The 18,950-nt window shown below is 40.3% G+C and overlaps 1 protein-coding gene and 1 long non-coding RNA gene across 6 annotated transcripts in view; one reads left to right on the forward strand and one right to left on the reverse strand.

Moving 5' to 3' along the window:
- NBEA (neurobeachin) overlaps positions 1 to 18,950 on the forward strand; it is a 353,050-nt gene that overhangs the window by 326,463 nt on the left and 7,637 nt on the right. For 2 of the 3 annotated variants that reach the window (XM_082221536.1, XM_082221534.1), the window contains 5 exons: positions 1,061 to 1,150; positions 2,944 to 3,136; positions 5,422 to 5,493; positions 7,676 to 7,831; positions 7,918 to 8,088. In XM_082221536.1, coding sequence (XP_082077662.1) covers positions 1,061 to 1,150; positions 2,944 to 3,136; positions 5,422 to 5,493; positions 7,676 to 7,831; positions 7,918 to 8,088 — 682 coding nt within the window. Of the gene's footprint in view, positions 1 to 675; positions 739 to 1,060; positions 1,151 to 2,943; positions 3,137 to 5,421; positions 5,494 to 7,675; positions 7,832 to 7,917; positions 8,089 to 18,950 lie in introns of all 3 variants that reach the window. The other variant, XM_082221535.1, reaches the window with a different exon arrangement.
- Positions 1 to 18,950, reverse strand: part of LOC309531856 — a 63,364-nt gene that overhangs the window by 1,307 nt on the left and 43,107 nt on the right. Inside the window, exons 4-6 of one of the 3 annotated variants that reach the window (XR_014219479.1) lie at positions 18,249 to 18,278; positions 6,888 to 6,949; positions 3,388 to 5,308 (exon numbers count right to left, since the gene is read on the reverse strand). This is a non-coding gene — a long non-coding RNA (uncharacterized lncRNA). Of the gene's footprint in view, positions 1 to 40; positions 132 to 3,387; positions 5,309 to 6,867; positions 6,950 to 18,248; positions 18,279 to 18,950 lie in introns of those variants that run through there. The other 2 variants (XR_014219480.1, XR_014219478.1) reach the window with 2 other exon arrangements.

Here is an 18,950-nt window from a genome sequence, read left to right on the forward strand (position 1 = left end):
AACAGGTCATTTCCCTAATCCAAATAAAGGAACCACTCACCCACAGCACCTCTGTCTTTTCAGGCTCAATTTATTGGCCTTCATCCAGTCCATAACAGCCTCCAGGCACCAGTGTAGCACCTGCCCAGCCTCTTCCGATTCATGTGAAATGGAGAGAGAGAGAGAGAAAGCTGAGTGTCATCAGCATATTGATGGCATCACACTTCAAATCCCTGGGTGTTTTGCTACTAAATCCAAGTCAGAAGCCAAATGGGAATGGCCACTATAAAAAAATGATTTAAGATCAGTTTTCTGGGTTTTGTTCTAGAATAAATATGATATTTTTTTAAAGATTTCTGTCTGAAGGACAAGTTCTACTTCTGCTTTAAATTGCTCCTTTTAATTTCTAAAATAAATTTTATAACAATGTGGACCAAATCATGCTAAATATTCTTAGTTAGAAAAGCATGCACTTAGTGAGAACAAAGCACACCAAAATTACTCATATAAGCATGTCACGTTAAATAGTTTTCATAGCATACTTGATCTTCCACACTTATGCCTTGTTGTTGATATATGATATATGAATCATTTGCAATTGTTGGTTTTGTTGTAAATTTTTGTATTTATTTTTTTTAGATTTGTGTTTTCCCCAAAAAATTATTTCACATTTTCTTTTTCTTTTTTTCATTTAAGATTCCAGAAGCTTATTTTATTAGGGATCCTCATACTTTCCTCCTTACAAAGGACTTTATTAAGGTATACATGCTGTATTTAGTGCAGAGAAATCTCACAAGACCTTAACTGCATGTCCTCACAGGTTAACATTTTCACATGCATTTCCAGCTACTTGAAATAGGAATGGTTAGTTGGTTAACTGAAGCATGCTTGAAAGGAGAAGCAAAGCTTGTCTACAAAATACTAACACTTGGATGAGTCTGCAGCCTGAGAGAAGAGCACCCGGTGAATTTTCTGGACTTTTTTCATGGCTGACTTGGGATATGCTTGCATTGTCAAGGAGTGTGTTGACCTATCTCTTTGATGCATATTGATTATGACAATCACTCTCCTTTCCCTGCAGGCCATGGAGGCACAGATACAGAACTTTGGACAGACGCCATCTCAGTTGCTTATTGAGCCACATCCGCCTCGGAGCTCTGCCATGCACCTGGTGAGATATAACTGCTTGCTGGGAATTTATTTCCTCTGAATCTGAGGATCCTTTATAGGTCATAAAATACCAATTTAAGTAACACTTTCTCTTTATGTGCCCTGAGTTCCCCACAAACACTGTATGTTTTACTCTGTGCAGATAAATTGCATGATTACAGTATAATGGTAAATTTGTGGCTTGACAGTCACAGATTTTGTTTTCCCCAATTCCTTGGTTTTCTTTTAACAAGTCCCTCTCATCATGAATATGTATTTGATGAATACTATTGTGCAAAATAAAAAAGCCCAGAAGATTTTCTTATGGTGGGGATCATATTGCAAGAAGAGAATGCAGCATTAGGAAATGATTTATGTGATTTATGAACGCTGGCTACTTGTCAGAAGTGAGGAATTGTAGTTCAAATCATGTGGGCAACCTCCAGCCCACTCTCTGGAGAGGACACAGTGTGCACTTTTAACTTCAGTTTGAACTCCCAAATCATTCCTATCCATTCTTTTGTGTATTTATTCCAGAAGAAGAAGAAATCCATTATTCACCTAAAACTGGAAACAATGAGATCTGTTTTTATTTTTGCTCTTTGTTTGGAACATCATAACTATCAGGATTTTTTAAATAAAGTTTCAGTAAATTCCAAAGTATAGTGTTTCTGACAGTTTTAAAAAAAAAAAAACTTAGAGGAAACATAGTATAAGTAATAATTTTGGTGGCACTGAACTTTCCCTAATAATAATAATAATAAATTTATATCCCGCCCTCCCCGGCCAAAGCCGGGCTCAGAGCGGCTAACATCATACAAGTAAGACAATGCATAAAACAAGCGATCAATAAATTAAGGTACACCCCACAATTAATTCAAAAAATTACAATTAAAACTGGACAAGTGGCAATCTTCAGGTTAAAATTGAAGGCGGTTAAAAACAGTCATCAAGGCTGTCTGAAATATTTTATTTAATATAAAAAGCAGTTTACATTGTTAGATTAAGGACAAGATTGTTAAAAATCCTATATGTCAACTTAGAATGCATAATGCTTCTGAAAACAAATTTCATTAGCAGTGTTCTCCTCATCACTCTTAGTTTTCAAACATTTTATTTATTTGTTATTCAAAGACAAAAATAGCTGTTTATATACTTATCCATACATGTGCCTCCAACCCAACGAGCCTAAGGGATGTCCATCTGTTTCCATGGGCTTGGGGAGCCACACTAGATTTTTTTTTAATAGAAAAAATATTTTTGAAACAGTAGTCACACATGCATGCATACTTACCACATAATGCACATGGGGCTGCCATTTTCAACAGAGCCCAATATTTCTTCTTAAAATGTATAGGGTTTTTTGTCCTGTGGGTGCCATTAAAATCAGTGTTGTCATTGGCTTCTATGAAACTGTTAACTGGTTGTTTTTGAGCCGCTGCATTATATATAATGTAAACCTTATGAAAGATGTAAGTGGTGCTTCTGTTTGATTGACACTGTCACTATATGAAGTGCTGTAACTATTGAGATATTCTTTCTGTTAATGCTGACTTTATCATTTCACACCCTGTAATGATAACCCAATGGACCTTAACCATACCTCTTCTCTATTTCCCCTTGTGTAATGCTCCACCAATAGCTTTGCTAGTTTTGGTGTCCTGTTCTTGTAGCTTAGATGTGCATATAACATTGTTCCCCCTGTATGTGCAAATGCTTCCTGATTCGCTTAGCCTTATTTTCCCCTCAGACCTCTTCACTAATTGTGTTATCCCTTCTGTTTTCTTCTGCTCTCTTCTCCTTTCTACTCAACAGTGTTTCCTTCCACAGAGTCCACTTATGTTTAAAGATCAGATGCAGCAGGATGTTATAATGGTTCTCAAATTTCCATCAAATTCTCCTGTCACACATGTGGCAGCCAACACGCTTCCGCATCTTACTATTCCTGCCGTGGTAACTGTGACTTGCAGCCGACTTTTTGCAGTGAATAGATGGCACAACACTGTAGGTATGTCTTCCTAAAGAGCGTTTGTCTTGAACTTTCCACAAAGAATTCTTTTAGTTGCAAATAGATGTTATTGGGACTATTGTTATACTTCAGTTGTTTTTATTGTTGTTGTTTACTTACTACAAAACCTCTCTAAGCAACATAGAATTGTAGAGTTGGAAGGGACCCCGAGGGTTATCTATATCTAGTCCACAGTTTAGAGCCAAAAACCTAGCATAAAATCGAAAACAATACATTCAAGTACTGGTAAATTCTTTATTATTATCATTTATTAACTTTTTATTTATTGAATAAAACCACAACAGCAACCCATACACAGACACACCAAAACAGCAGAAATGTCAGCAGCAGAAAACATTTCATCAGTAAACATCAGCACATTTATTGTGATGCGTCAAATGCCTGGGAGAAAAGCTTTTATCTGGCACTGAAAGGATGTTAATGTTGGCACCAAGCAGACCTTACTTGGGAGAGCATTCCACAAGCAGGGAGCTACAACTGAAAATACCTTCCAGTGGTCTCCACCCTCTGAGAATGCACCCAGAGGAGGACCTCACATAACAACCAAAGGTTCATATTTGGAGAGGCGCATTGAATGAGGCTTGGAAATGTACAGGCAACCAGTGCGGCTGTGCTAAAATCAATGACACATGATCAATTTACCCTGAGCTTGTCGGCAGTATAGCCTGTCTGCACTAGCTGTAACTTCTTCAAAGGCACTCCCGCATAAAGCACATGCAGTAATCCAATCTTAAGGTTACCAGAGCATTGATTACTGCAGCCGGGTTATGCCTGTCCAGACAGGGTTGTGGTTGAGCCCCCAGCCTAGGCTGGTTTAAGACACTCCTCACCACCAAGGCCACCTGTGCCTCAAGGAACAGCAGTTGCTTCAGAAAGACCCCCAAACTACAGACAAGCTTTTTGAGTGATTGTGTGCCCATCTAGAGCAAGCTGCACAGCCCTCTAGCACCATCTCAGTCTTCTGTGGATTAAGCCTGAGTTTGTTGGCTGTTGTCCAGTCCACTATCACAATCAGACAGTTTCAGCACATTCACTGCCTCATCAGAAGTACATATCACCAACAGCACTGATAGCAATGCACGCCACTGGTCTAAAATTTGATATTTGGATACAGCATAGTTTTCTTCAGGAATGGTCTTGCCACTTTCTCAGGTTGCCTGGAACCACTCCATCTTGTAACAAAACATCATTGTATCCTTGGCCCAACCATCCCCTTCTTGCCTGATTTTCTAAGCCATTTTGTCCAGAACACCACAACACCTTTGCTGTAGGCCAAGGGTGGAGACCCTCAGGCTTGGGAGACCCTCCTTGAGAACACTTCCAGGCTGCCTATTCTCCCACAGGCCAATCCTTCTGAGTACTTTTGCCTGACTAAATGTCTCTTCGAACAGTGATGGTGCTTCTTACCTGCCTAGAACGAGGATGGAGAGATCTGTGGTATGTGAGTGAGGCAACCTCTGACTTTTGCCCAGCTGCAATGTAGTCTACTAGAAGTCACTTTTGTTTCTGGAGGATTGTCCACTGGGGAATGTGGCCCTTAGGCTGAAAAGGGTTCCCTGCCTCTGCTTTAAGCAGCACTTCCCTGGGAAAGGGAGCCCAGAACACTGTTTTTCAGTAGCCTGGTAGCATATGGCCTCCCTCTTCTCTCAAAGCTTAGGGGGTAATGTTTACAGAGTGGCATCCTACCAATTTGCTATAATAGTCTGCTGTCTCAACTTCAGTTTAGACCAGCACTCCCATACCCTCCAGCATTTTTCTAATGAAAATGGGGAGTCCCATTTCATAATGATAATATTAATATTTATACCCCACACGTCTTACTGGGTTGCCCCAGACACTCTGGGCAGCTTCCAATATATATAAAATAATAATAATAAAGCATTAAGCATTAAAAAAAAACCTTCCCTATATAGGATTGCCTGCAGACGGCTTGAGGGTCAGATAACTCCATACCTTCCAACATATCTCCAATGAAAATAGGGATGTCCTAAGGAAAAGTGGAACATTCCAGGAACAAGTAAGAAACCAGGAGGCCATAGTGGGCTCAGGGCCAGAAGGTAGTGCAAAATGGTGTCCATTTTTCTACTTTGAAATATTTGTGCACCTTCCCTTGATTTCTTGCTGTTCAAAGTAGGACAACATCTTTTTAACCTGAAGAGGTAAAAAATAGGAACATGATCACCCTGCAGTGCAGACCCATTAAAGTGAAGTGAAATAACACTTGCACAGTCCTCACTGGCTTTTTTCTCTCCTTTACTATGTAGGCCTCAGGGGAGCCCCAGGATATTCTTTGGATCAAGCTCATCATCTTCCCATCGAAATGGACCCATTGATTGGTATGTCAGAGAATATAAAGTATCTGTTTATTAGAACGTGATGTGTTCAAAACATATTGAATGCGCTTCATAATGAATTAGAAGACTTCAGGGAGGAGGGAAGGACCATATAGCATTTGCCTTGCATGCAGAAGGTCCCTAGTTCAATTCCTCCTTTCTCTAGGAAATGCTACTGCTTGAAACCCTGCAGATCTGCTGCCAGTCAGAGCAGGCAATTCTATGCTAGATGGACCAGTGGTTTGTCTCAGTATAAGTAAGCGTCCTTTGTTGCTGACAGCAATTACTGTCCACCCCTGGCTTTAAAGAATGAAAAACACTCCCATTTTTAATATCAAAGAAATAACAGCTATCCCTGCTTCTTTGCCTCTAGCAACTGGTGTCAGAAGTGTCTATGCAAGTTCCATATACCGGTCCCTTTAGTGGTCAGTGATAGTCCTATCATCCATGAATCTGTTAAATTCCCTCTTTAAATCTATCAAATGTAGTAGCCATCACTGCATTGTGTGCTCTGCAAATTAATTATGCATTGTGTGAAGAAGGCTGCCCTAAATCTGTGGCCCATCTGTTTTGCTGCATACTGAAATGACATTTTCATTGAGCTGCCATAAGCCCAAGAACTCTTTTCTGGTTGGCATAGCCATTTTAGATCTTAACTATGTGCACTTGAAGTTAGAATTTATTTCTTGTTTGTTTGTTCCAGTATGCGTCAAATCTCATTTGTTGGTTATGCACCCTGTTTGAGAAAACAGTACAGTTTGCTGGGATTTTATCATCCTGAATAACTTTGTGTAATCCACAAAGCTGCCTAATTTTGTTGGAAGATGAACAATTTCACATTTGTGAAATTGGCAAAACATTTATAGGATGGGGCACAATAATTGATAATTGAAATTAATAATTGCATCAATTTATGTTAAAGGTGTTACACTAGCCTAGTGAATTGATGGTGGTTTTAGATTGGCACGGCAGCGGGTGTTACTTGTTATGCAGATGAAAGTCACTCTGGCCATAAGTAGTGACAATCAAACTACTTTTTATTTGAATTGAAGTGTGCACAATAGCAGTGAGGCAGGAAGCAACTTTTTCATGCTGCATTCTGATTGCTAGTATTTAATCTTATTAAAGCTAAGGCAAGATATGCAACTAATACGAGGGGGGAGGGGCAATGGACCATATAAACAAACCAAATCTAAAATCTAAACTGCTTGAGTTGGTTCCCCCTGGTATAGGTATGTAGGTGTCAGTGAAGAAACCTCTCCAGTCAGCAAGATACAATGTGCAACAGATCAATGAAGCAATCTTTCTCAGTCATCACCCTACTCCCACAGCTTATGAACCAAGTTGCACAGATCTGACCCAACAATAAAGACTTACATGTTTCCTTGGTGTTTTACCTTAGGATAATTCACTAGAGGGATTGATGGGCTGGGGTGGGGAAACTGTATTGCAGTATGAGCTGGAAATGGAAAAACATGTTTGCATTCTACAAAGCCTGTTGGATGCCTTCTACATTGGACAAATTAAGGCTTCTTCTCCACATCCCACTTCATCTGGAAATCAAAACCGACCACATTTGGGGTGGAATCACAGAATTGTTTACCCCATAGTGGATACATAAACCAGGTTCTGGTTCTAACCTGAAGGAAAGACAATCGTTTTTTCTCTCCCTATGGTCATGCAGTGAGCCAGTCTTTATGATGCCCTCAGCTTCCATGTTTACCACTTGGCCAAGGACTACAAATGGACAAACCTTCATATGGTTAGAATTGCCTGCAGAATGCTTTAAATTAGCCACTATAAACTTAGCTGTCATATGATTCCAGCCCTGGAGACAAGAGGTTGGGGTAGCTCAGAGGGGAATTTTCGAAATAAACTAAGGGTGGGTTTTGAAATAAGGAAGCAATTTCCTCTGAGACAGATTGATCAGTAGCCCTAGAAGTCTTTTTGCCTTCCTTGGAGCCTGAGACATGCATCATCAGGAACTATTTGGTCTGAAGGCATGTTAATCTTTTCTAGGCTGTGAGGTTGGTTGTGAGTCTATGGCCATTTTGTCTTCCCAGTTTTATGATGTATCTTTCTACTTCTATTACTTTCAGATTTCTAAAAGCTTGGGATAACCATGTTACCATTAAGTCCATCTTCCCAAAATTAAATGGTGAAATTGCTTTTTCTTTTTCGGCAGCTAACAATTCTGGTGTGAACAAACGACAAATCACAGATCTTGTGGATCAAAGCATTCAGATCAATGCTCATTGTTTTGTGGTCACAGCCGATAATCGCTACATTCTTATCTGTGGTTTCTGGGACAAGAGCTTTCGAGTTTATTCCACAGAAACAGGTAGGCCTTGCATTACAGTTCCTTGCATTTCTATTTGTAATGCTCTAAAACAAAAACATCAGTAACACACCATTTCTTTGTTGTAGGCAAGCTAACTCAGATTGTGTTTGGCCACTGGGATGTAGTTACTTGCCTTGCAAGATCAGAATCTTATATCGGTGGAGACTGCTACATAGTCTCTGGCTCTCGTGATGCTACATTACTGCTGTGGTACTGGAGTGGCCGACATCATATCATTGGTGACAATCCAAATAGCAGTAAGTTCATAAATTTCTGTAGTTTATTTAATGCATGTATGTAGTGTTTGCCTTAATCATCAATTTTTACATTTAGAATGACAGTAAAACTTTGTACGCATTCTGTAAGCACTGTTTTATAGTAATCATAAATTGTGGGCTACATGTTTGCTAAAAAGTTAAAAATCAAATAGGAAAAATAATATGCATAATACCAGGTAGCTTGCCACTTTGGGAAGAACAGAGCAAGCAGTTATAGAGCCTAAATGATATTTTAAGTAGCCTTTTCAAATTGTCCCCAAGTATAAGTCATATAGCTTTGTATTTTGCTGAATTTCTTATAACCTTTATATATATATATATATATATATATATGCAGGTTTTGGTGTCTTCGGGTGTCTTCCCGTGTAAGAGTCGGGGTGTCTGTGCGACGTTTCGACGAGGTCTCACTCGTCATCTTCAGGCTGGTGCTTTCGGCTTCTTGTTACTGGAACAGAGCAGAATCTGGTGTTTGAGTTCCTATAAATACTGTTGAGGGGTGTGGTGTATAGCCTCCAACGTTCTGGGCAGAGAGGAAGTTCCTAGATTAGTGTGCCTCTTCTTCTTTTGTTCCTTAATTACTTGAGGGATATCTTGAGTGATTTCATGAGTGATATTCTGAATATCACTGGGTGGGTCATTAAGTGTAGATTAGTTGCTAAAGCTTTTGTGTCTTGACCTCTTGAGCTTGTGAAGAGTTTTTCTGAGAAGATGGCTGTGCTGCATTTAGTTGTGCTCTGGCTTGGCTTCGTGTATAGGGGCGAGCTGTGGTTTTGTGCCTTGTGCCAGCCAGATCTGTGTAGGGATTGCAGGGGGGTGCAGCATCCGGAGGTGCCACTATAGTTTGGTTACTGGATGGAGTCTGTAATATGTCTGTGGAGAGGGTCTGGGTTTGGGTCTGGTGTGGTTGATTGGTGACGGCGTTCTGTGTGCCTCTGGTTCTGGTGTCGGTTTTTGTGGGGAGGGCTAATTTCCAGATGTCTGGCAGGCGGGACGTGTCGTCACGCTTGTTCATGTTGTGAGGGTGTTTCTCTATCTCGATGGCTTCAGCACAACTAAATGCAGCACAGCCATCTTCTCAGAAAAACTCTTCACAAGCTCAAGAGGTCAAGACACAAAAGCTTTAGCAACTAATCTACACTTAATGACCCACCCAGTGATATTCAGAATATCACTCATGAAATCACTCAAGATATCCCTCAAGTAATTAAGGAACAAAAGAAGAAGAGGCACACTAATCTAGGAACTTCCTCTCTGCCCAGAACGTTGGAGGCTATACACCACACCCCTCAACAGTATTTATAGGAACTCAAACACCAGATTCTGCTCTGTTCCAGTAACAAGAAGCCGAAAGCACCAGCCTGAAGATGACGAGTGAGACCTCGTCGAAACGTCGCACAGACACCCCGACTCTTACACGGGAAGACACCCGAAGACACCAAAACCTGCATTCCTGTACCCGTGAAAATCTACGAAAGCAAATATATATATATATATATATATATATATATATATATATATATATATATATTCACACACATATATGTAAAATTAAATATTTGAGTCATCCACTTGACTTCACTGGCAAAATCCAACAATGAATGTTACTTATTTGCAGAGGTTTGTTGAAAATACATGGACTGTTCCTCTTCTTTCTGTTGTGGCTTTGTTCTATTCCCACCCCCCACCCCCTCAGCCATCATCATCTCTCCAGCAGTGCCAAATTAAACCCTGTGGAGGCCCCTAGGCAGTTAAAATCTTGGGGTCCCCCTCATGCGCACACTCGAGTGGGATCACGTTGATTGTAATTTTATTTCAAGATCAAATCAATATATTTTAACCTTTGTCACAGGGCCCCTAAAAGATTTGCAGCCCATAGGCTGGTGCTACTCTTTGTATTTGGTAATCCAGCACTTCTCTCTAGAGCTGGTGCTCTCCAGATATTGTTGGACTACACCTCCCATGATCCCTGATCATTGGCCATGCTGGCTGTAGCGGATGGGAATTGTAGTCCAAAACATCTGGCCACAAGTGCAGGAACAATATATATGGCGCTCCTCATCTGCCATGCCACAGGACCAGCAAGGTGATCTGTTGATATTTCATGAAGATTGTAGTGCTACCCAACTAATTCCATCATTACTTCCTTGATACTGTCATTGTTGACCTATGACTGTAAATTCACTGGATTTCCCCACTTATTTTACTAGTGGCTGTATCCACCACTTGTGATGGCAGTATGGTCAACCCCAGATCTTATATTTAAACTGGGCAACACAGTGTTAAGTCAACAGAGCAGTTATATTAAGAAATATTTCTTTGTAACATTTACAGTTCCTGTACATTTACTGCCAGGAGATTAGGGCTTATCTTGTAAGAAAAATGAAAGTGAGATGTACAGTGTAGGTTAAATCCAATTAGTTAACATCTTTAAAATGAATCTCTAGGAAGATGCAGATGATATTTTCAGAAAAGGATTAGTTTCTCAAAAGCTGTCATCTGGAGACACAGATAAGATATTTTATATCACAGAGCATAAGGAGGTAAGGAATTCAAAAGAAAAATGTCAGGTTACAGTAATTATGTGGGCTAGGTGCTTGACTTTCTAATGATCCTTTAAGCTGAAAGACAGTTAATTATCAATTTCAGCTTCAGTGCATCCAATTACTAAAAGGAACTTCAGTTGTTTCAGAAAATCATATAAAGGAGGGTCTCTCCTTTCCTTATTTTGGTAAATCAGCACTTGTAAACCTGTATTTTGAAATTTTACATACATGTGCATGTACACATGACACATGCTTCACCTCCATATTTTGGTTATGATCATTTCTAAAAGAGAAACTAAATTAGTGGCATATACATTGTTAAGATGCCCCATTGCTAGTTCTTCTGCAATTCATGAGACTGTGGAGGCAATCCTATGCACAATTCTTACCTGGGACTGGGACAAGCCCCACTGAACCCTTCCGAAGAGACATATATGGAATTGCACCGTGAGGGGTATTAGCATGTGCCAGTTAATGTGCGCAACAACCAGCAACAACAACAACCCAGCGGCTTCATGGCTGGCAGCTTCTCCTGCTTCTCCTCTTGGCACCACCACCGGCAGAAGGCTGTTTCAAACCTTTGGAGGGCCACAGCAGAAGGAGGAGGGGAAGGAGCAGTTTGTGGACATTGTGGGGCTGGCTCCTACGCAAAAATATGGTGGGGAGGGCTTGGCTCCCTGGAGCTGGAACCCCTGAAAGCTTCTTACATTTGAAAATTTCCAGCAGAAAAGAGTTTACATTTTTTAAAGTAACAAATTTGATTCTCTGGACTGTGTAGCACATGGAGGGAGTTGGGCCTCCGTGGAAACTGCAAGCTATTTAGGCAACTAGGAATCTGTATTGTCTTTTGCCACAATAGGACTGGCAAATCTGTTACAGCATTGAACTATTGTAATATGCTGCTCTGTATAGATTCTCAGCACCTCCCATGCCCCAGTCCCATTCATTTTTGCCCTTGTGTGCAGACTGCAGTTTGAGGTTTCATAATAGGAGGGTACAGTATTTGGAGTAGGGTCCATTGCCTGTAAGGGACCCAGGTGGCGCTGTGGGTTAAACCACAGAGCCTAGGACTTGCCAATCAGAAGGTCGGCGGTTCGAATCCCCGCGACCGGGTGAGCTCCTGTTGCTCGGTCCCTGCTCCTGCCAACCTAGCAGTTCAAAAGCACGTCAAAGTGCAAGTAGCTAAATAGGTACTGCTCCGGCGGGAAGGTAAACAGTGTTTCCGTGCGCTGCTCTGGTTCACCAGAAGTGGATTAGCCATGCTGGCCACATGACCCAGAAGCTGTACGCCGGCTCCCTCGGCCAATAAAGTGAGATGAGCGCCGCAACCCCAGAGTCGGTCACGACTGGACCTAATGGTCAGGGGTCTCTGTACCTTTACCACTGCCTGTAAAAGTTGGGGCATGTGAAGTGCTGATATCCTGGATCACTGTGCCAGATACTATTTTGGATCAGGCTATGCAAAGTAATAGTTAGAGAAAGCAGGTGTTTATTATACCATTTACTAAACTGTTCCACCTAAACCATTTCCATAACTTGGTGAATCTAATTCTGACTATGAATTTGCATCATTTCATTTGCATCTCTAGCCTGCACTAAATAGATGACTTGCTATATCATACAGACATACAAACATTTAAAAACAAAAAACAAAGGTTGAGGGGAAAATCTGAATCTTTGAGCAAATACCCAAATAGCTGAAATTGCTACAACGAAAGTGAAGGACAGATGTTTTCTTCTGAAACCGACACAAATTCAGAAACTAATTTGGAAGTGATAAAAATTAATTTGCACACTTTAATTGGAACCTTCTCCTTGCATGAAAAGAAGGAGAATGGAGCCAGCAGCTTGTGCTAAGAGCTGATTGAATTTTTTGTCATGTAGGTATGCTGGACTTGGCCGCTTATCCTCTTGAGCCTATCTGTGCAATATATTGCGTTCAGCCTTTGACTGGTTTCTTTAAAAGGATCAATGCTATTCCTGTTGTGTCCCCAGAGTCTGAAACTTCATTGATCTTGGGACTTGACATTTCTCATTACATACCAGATAGTCACCAGAGGTGTTAGTTAACGTTGCTTTCCCTGGCCGTGTTTGCATTGAGCACTATGAGCGTGTTGTGTCAACCAGCCCAAAGCTCAGTTTGTGGACCAATTATAGGAAATATCCCTTAAAGACACTGAAGTGCATTTTGTATCACTTGACACATTTTACATATGCTTAAAGGGAAAGTTCAGTACTTCAATAAACGACTGTAGTAAACAGCCCTGTGCATTGGAAATACTAAATGTGTCTATAAAGAATTCCAGGGAGAGAGCAACATTGATTTTTTTGAATAACACTTTTCAAGGTATTTTAAGTCACTTGTAAGTAAATATTTCAAATCTAAAAGACTCTCTAAATAAATTGGAAGGAGAGAGGATCATTAGACTTAAAACATCCCCTGTATTTGTACATTTTATTTCTTCTGACTTTATGTTATTTGAGAGGTGGCTAGTACAGCAGGCTTTGTTTGCACACTCAGATCTGTTGTTTGCAGTGTAGTTTCTTCAAAATCACATTGAAACTGTGTTAGGCCAACTCAGGGGTAAAATGACTTTTGATTGCTTAATAAAAAAGGTCACACAGACTCACATATCTGTGTTTGCAGTCAGACTTGCATACATGCTTGTGCCCCTTGTATTTCACCATTTCCTCCCACAAAAATATAGCCATGTGAATTTTGTATGCCTTATTTCCTGTCTATTGAGGGACAGATGCAACCCCAGGTTTGGTGCAACCTTTCAGCTGCTTATCAAGAGCAGGAACACAGAAATGAACTCCCCAGGGCCTAAGGGAGCTTCCTATCAGAGCCCAAGAAATAGTCATAGGGCAGGTGTGAACCCACTTCAGGCCATGGCTTGTAACAAGGCACAGGATGGCATTCCCAGCGTTCATTGTTGGATTTCTTGTCAGAATAGCTTCTCTTCCAGCCCATCACTCACAATGAAAATAGGAAAGAGATTCCTAGAGGAGAGGTGGTGGCGGCAGCAGCAAATCCTGCTGTGACCTCCCTCTCCTCCCAAAAAACAGCACAGGGAATTGGAATGGGTCTTCCCATTCTGCATGTGTGGGAAGCAGTGGAGCAGAAGAAACATGGGGAATGGAGGGAGCCAGGAACACACACCTGTTTGCTATATGCTGCATTTTAGAAGTGCTTTCATGTGTCCGAGCCTTCACTTTCCTGGACTAGAATAGGAATAGCAACGTCAGGCCTGCTGGTTAGCTAGGCTGCTTACCCACAGGTAGGTTGTTGTAGAGAAAAGGAAGGAACAGTGCTTCTTCCCTGCTTAGTTTTCAGTGCTCTTGGTTTCCTTCAGATAAGAAAACTGTTCTGCCAAGGATGAGATGCTTTGATGGCTCCTGCTTTTTAAAACAACTGTTCCCATTGTACTTTTGGCAGCGTGCTGCTGTGCTTTCTAAAACTGGGATGTGGCAGGAGAGAGAGAGGTTTCCATTGCACCTGAAATATTAGGAAACAAGCACATCTCAGAATAAAAAAAAAAGATTAATAATATTTATCTGTTTAGAATTGGAAGACATTCGGTCTTCCATAGAAATCAAATCACATATTATGTCCATTGTGGAGAACAAAAGCAAGTGTCTTATTTTAAACTACATTGAGGGAACTGTTTTGGTAGCTTGGTCTCGTATATTTTATCATTTTGCCCTGAAGTGATTCTACTGCAGATACAGAGGTGCCACGTTGGGGAAATTACTGTGAGTTCAAAGTGATGCTGTTTCAATTCACAGTGGTCAAGTTTCACCTGCAGCTCCCCTGGTGCCACAGCCTTTAACCTCTCGCTGCATCTATCAGTGGTGATGTGCTGGTGACAGAATATTTTACTGGATTGTGAATGATTGCTAAGGTCCATGACATTCTGCCTTTTGCAGTGAAATGTAATGTGGGGTGAGATTTCCTCCCCCACACAGTGGCTTTGTTGGAAGAATATATCTCTGATTAAAACTGTATTTTCTTTCATTTGTCCCTAAAGGGTGAAATGATACTCACTGTTATTGCAAAGCTATGATTGATTCTAAAGGCTTTGGAAAGCATAGTATAGCTAGGATTTCTTTAAAAATTTGTTTTCAAGGACCATATTGGTCCTCGTGGGCTCTTGCCTTGGCAAATGAAGTGGATCACAGTACAGATTCAATTTAATTATAGATAACCTGCAGCTTCAGTGAGAACTGTGTGTTTGGTATTCCAGAATCATGCATAATAGAGATAATAGGCTGGTTTGCCTTTCTTTGCTTTCCTTTCAACTGTCAAAAAAACTCTCAAGGTTTTTCAAGGGCCAACTCAAGTAATTCACATTTGAGAATAGCAATTTCAAAATAAGAATATTGTAGAATAAGTTCAAGCCCTCTGCCAGCTGTAGTTTAGCATCTTTCTGAAATATGCAATTGAGCCGAGACTCTTTGTCTCCTGATGTGTTTCCTATATGACTCTTTGTGCTGAACAAGTTGCCCATCTCTAATCAAATGCTTCACGTAGCATATGCACAAATGCCACTAGACTTTTAAAAATTGCAGTCATTCATTGTAGTCGTTCCCTGTAACGGGCTGTTGTGTCAGGAAAGGTGAAAGGATTCAGAGGATTGCATCATTCCTTTACATAATTTCTATTTTTCACCTCCATCTCCCTTATGCTAGCAATACAGAGTCAACAAAACATGCAGTAAACCACAGAAACGGCCCCTTCCTATCAAAACCTTGCACATCCTGCCCAGAGACACAGAACAGATGTATTGCAAAGGCTTTCCTAGCTTCCTTCTCATTTTCACTGTCACGCACACACACAATCCTTTCAGACAACGCTGGTGCCAGTCCAGAATACTGTTTCACAACAGCGAAACTGCTCTCACTTTTCCTTATCGTCTCCCTGTACACCCCAAATTCTGTAATAACCTTGTTCTTCCCTGGCTCTTTTCTACGTGCATATGGGTCTTTGTTCTCCATGGCAAATATGTATCTGTTTATTTTGAAACGGAGGTTTGGACTGAGTTTAATTTATTGCAAGTGGTGGATAATCTGAGACATACAACAAAACCTGTTTCTAAACAACTCTTTTTTTGCTTGAAAAGTGATACATTAAGACTTAAGAAATTCCAAATGTATGCTTCCCCTTGCAAACTTAATCCTGTTGTGCAAGTGATGTCAGCTATGGGTGCATTTATTACACATGTGGAGAAATCTTAGGATTTTGGTTTTTTTCAACCTGGGGGGCGGTGTTGAACTAAGTTTTACTCAGAGTAGACCTATTTTTATTAATGGCTGTAACTTAGCCATGTTCATTAACTTTAATGGGTTTATTCTGAGTAAAACTTAGTTGAATACCACCCAGAATGATTCCCAAAGTGCACATAAGAACACATTGAAAGTGGCCATTTTCAGAATTACGCTTACAATTAATATATGACTGGAAAGCTGTCAGGGGGCAGTGTGGGAGCGGCATAGTATCAGTAATCATGTTTTTAGATATGATTCCTTTACACTCTCTCCTATGTCTTTAGTGTACAGTACTTCAAAAATTATAATTTCTTTCTGCACATCAATTAATGTACATTTAAATCAACTCTAAAGCATGGATCAAACAGCAAACTAGATACCACATGACATTGTGCATGTGCAATTAACATACACAGTTTTTGTTGAAACAAAATAAAAAAATTCCTTCCAGTAGCACCTTAGAGACCAACTAAGTTTGTTATTGGTATGAGCTTTTTGTGTGCTAAGGTGCTACTGGAAGGATTTTTTTTATTTTGTTTCAACTACGGCAGACCAACATGGCTACCTACCTGTAACTAGAACAGTTGTTATTGTTGTGTAAGTAACCGCTGTGGGGATGCCTAAACAACCTTAGGATTATGAAGAGGTGGGCAGAGAAGGCTTAACTCTTTCTCTCCTGCATGGTTTTACAAAAAAAGGGCTTCTCTGAAGTTCCTATTTACATTTCAAGAGAAGGCTCTTTTGATCTCAGTGGAAGCTTCCACTGAAATGCAAATAGCAGCTTCAAAAATGGGAGACTTGTCAAGGGGGGGGGGAGAGAGAGAGGTAATTTCTCCCTTCTATCCCCATGGCCCTGGGCTGTTCAAGCTTCCTTGAGTCTGCTATTTACATAACCAAATAGAGCATGCTAATTGCAATCATGACCCAAATAACATATTCAAAAGCTGAGGTTCTCTGGTATCAAGAGAAATGGGAGGACAGCGGGAGACCTGATCAAGCTGTAGCATGTGGATGTGGTGGGTTCACAGAAGAGCTGACCTTTCAACTGAGTGCATAACTTTAATGTTATACTGCTCATGCAGGTGGAGTACTAACATGAGGAGTCCCTCTCAAGTCACCTATTGACCTAATGTCAAAACTGACCCATTTTGAAAGGATCCTGCCTTTTGGCTATTCTAATTCACTTCCTTGAAGCAAGATTGTCCATATTCCAAAGCCTTGAAAGATCAGTCCACACCCTATGGGACCTTTGAACAAGAGGCTAGACTGAGCCAAGAAACCCACACATGACAAAGTTTAATAGAAAGCAGGAAAACCCAACACAGTTATTCCAGTTTGGGAACATTTGACAGAGCCTGACCCACATCTTGGCCAAAAGCTTTCATGGTTTTCATAGTAATTTGACCCTTCATAATATTACTGCCAACGTATTCCTATAGAGCTTAAGAAAGAATGAATGTGAAACACACACACACAAATGTGAACAGAATTTCCTTTCTATTTTCATTACTGAACTCTGAATATTCTGGCTTATGTTTTATTGTTATTTATAAAACTGGTTTTATTTTGCAAATTGCCTTGTTTTCACAGTGAAAGGCAGTCTATAAGTGACTAAATAGCACTAAATAAGCACCAGCCAAGGTGCTGTGAAACCAAGGTAGGCACCATCCATAATTACGCAGCCTGGCTAGACAGCACATGGGACACAAGTGGTCACACCAATATATTAAGCAAAATAACAGGTGTGACCTGTTGCAAGTGATCTTAGATTTGCACCCCCATCCTCTGGAAAATTGCAGTTGCTTGGAGTGGCAAAGTCTTGCAGACTAATCCTGCCTGCATCATAAATATAAGTGTGTTGACTGTGCCACTAAAATAATTCTTTTCAATCTATTCTTTTTCTTTTTGGTGCAAATTATAGTACCTAGCATTTTATTGTGATTTTTTTTTTATTTTAAAAAGGTGTTTCCCTAAAAGCTCTGGTCCTAGTGTCATATGAATGTACATTGCAATCCAATATTTATTTTAAAAGCTTATTTTCAAACCATGCTTACATTTCTAAATCTCATGGCTGGACTTTAAAATATTAGCACACACCGCATGTCTTATACGTGATTATACTTAGTTAGTTAGTTAGTTTTTTGCTTCATGAAGAAGCATAATATAAGAACAAAAGAAATATAGTTACTAACCAGTATCAAAATTCAAAACCTCTCTTCCAGCTTCTAAGAATATAGCAGCTGGCCACTGCTGGCCATTACCCAAGGAACTCTCTCATTGTTTCCTCACTGCAAGTGAGTTCTCATGGAGAAGACCATAACAACTCACCTTGGCAGGGATCGTAATGTCTAATCCAATCTTAGGAAGGAAAGCAAGAAGGAAATGTTAGTCTTGCCCAGAGATGTAGGAGAAATTCAGTTCAGTTTGCACTTGAAGGTGAATCTACCACTTCCTGAAACAATACAGAAACTGAAACACAGCTATACTTCAAATTTCACATTTCTCTGAATTTTGCGATTCAGTTCTCCAGCCAAGGAATGTCTATGAAAATGCATGTAAAGTGTGCATTAAAAAGCATAGATTGGGGGAATGTAGATTAAGAAATTGCTTTGCAAAAGTGTGTGTGTTAGGCAAAATTATATACAAGGGTGCATAAAATGGCTCAGTTGGCAGAACACAAGATTCATAATCTCACGGTCATAGGTTCTAGCTCCATGCAGGGCAAAAAATTCCTGGACTAGATAACCCTTGTGGTCCCTTCCAACTCTACAATTCTATGATTGTGTGAGTCTATGAAATTCTATGAAAAATTGTTTTGCAAACTGGTGTGGAAATGTGAGGAACTGAACTCAGGACTGGGAAAAGAATCTGAAATGGACAGATCTGGCCATCTCTAGTTTTGCCCCAAAGTTCTTAATATTCTTGACTATACAGAAGGTTAATACCAGAGAGATCCTTCCCCCAGAAGGTATTCCAAAACCTACTGTTTTTATGTTGCTTCTGAGAATATAGAAACGAACATTATGAACT

This window comes from Podarcis vaucheri, assembly GCF_965113315.1.
Source record: "Podarcis vaucheri genome assembly, chromosome: 4".
In the NCBI taxonomy this organism is placed as follows: Eukaryota; Metazoa; Chordata; class Lepidosauria; order Squamata; family Lacertidae; genus Podarcis; species Podarcis vaucheri.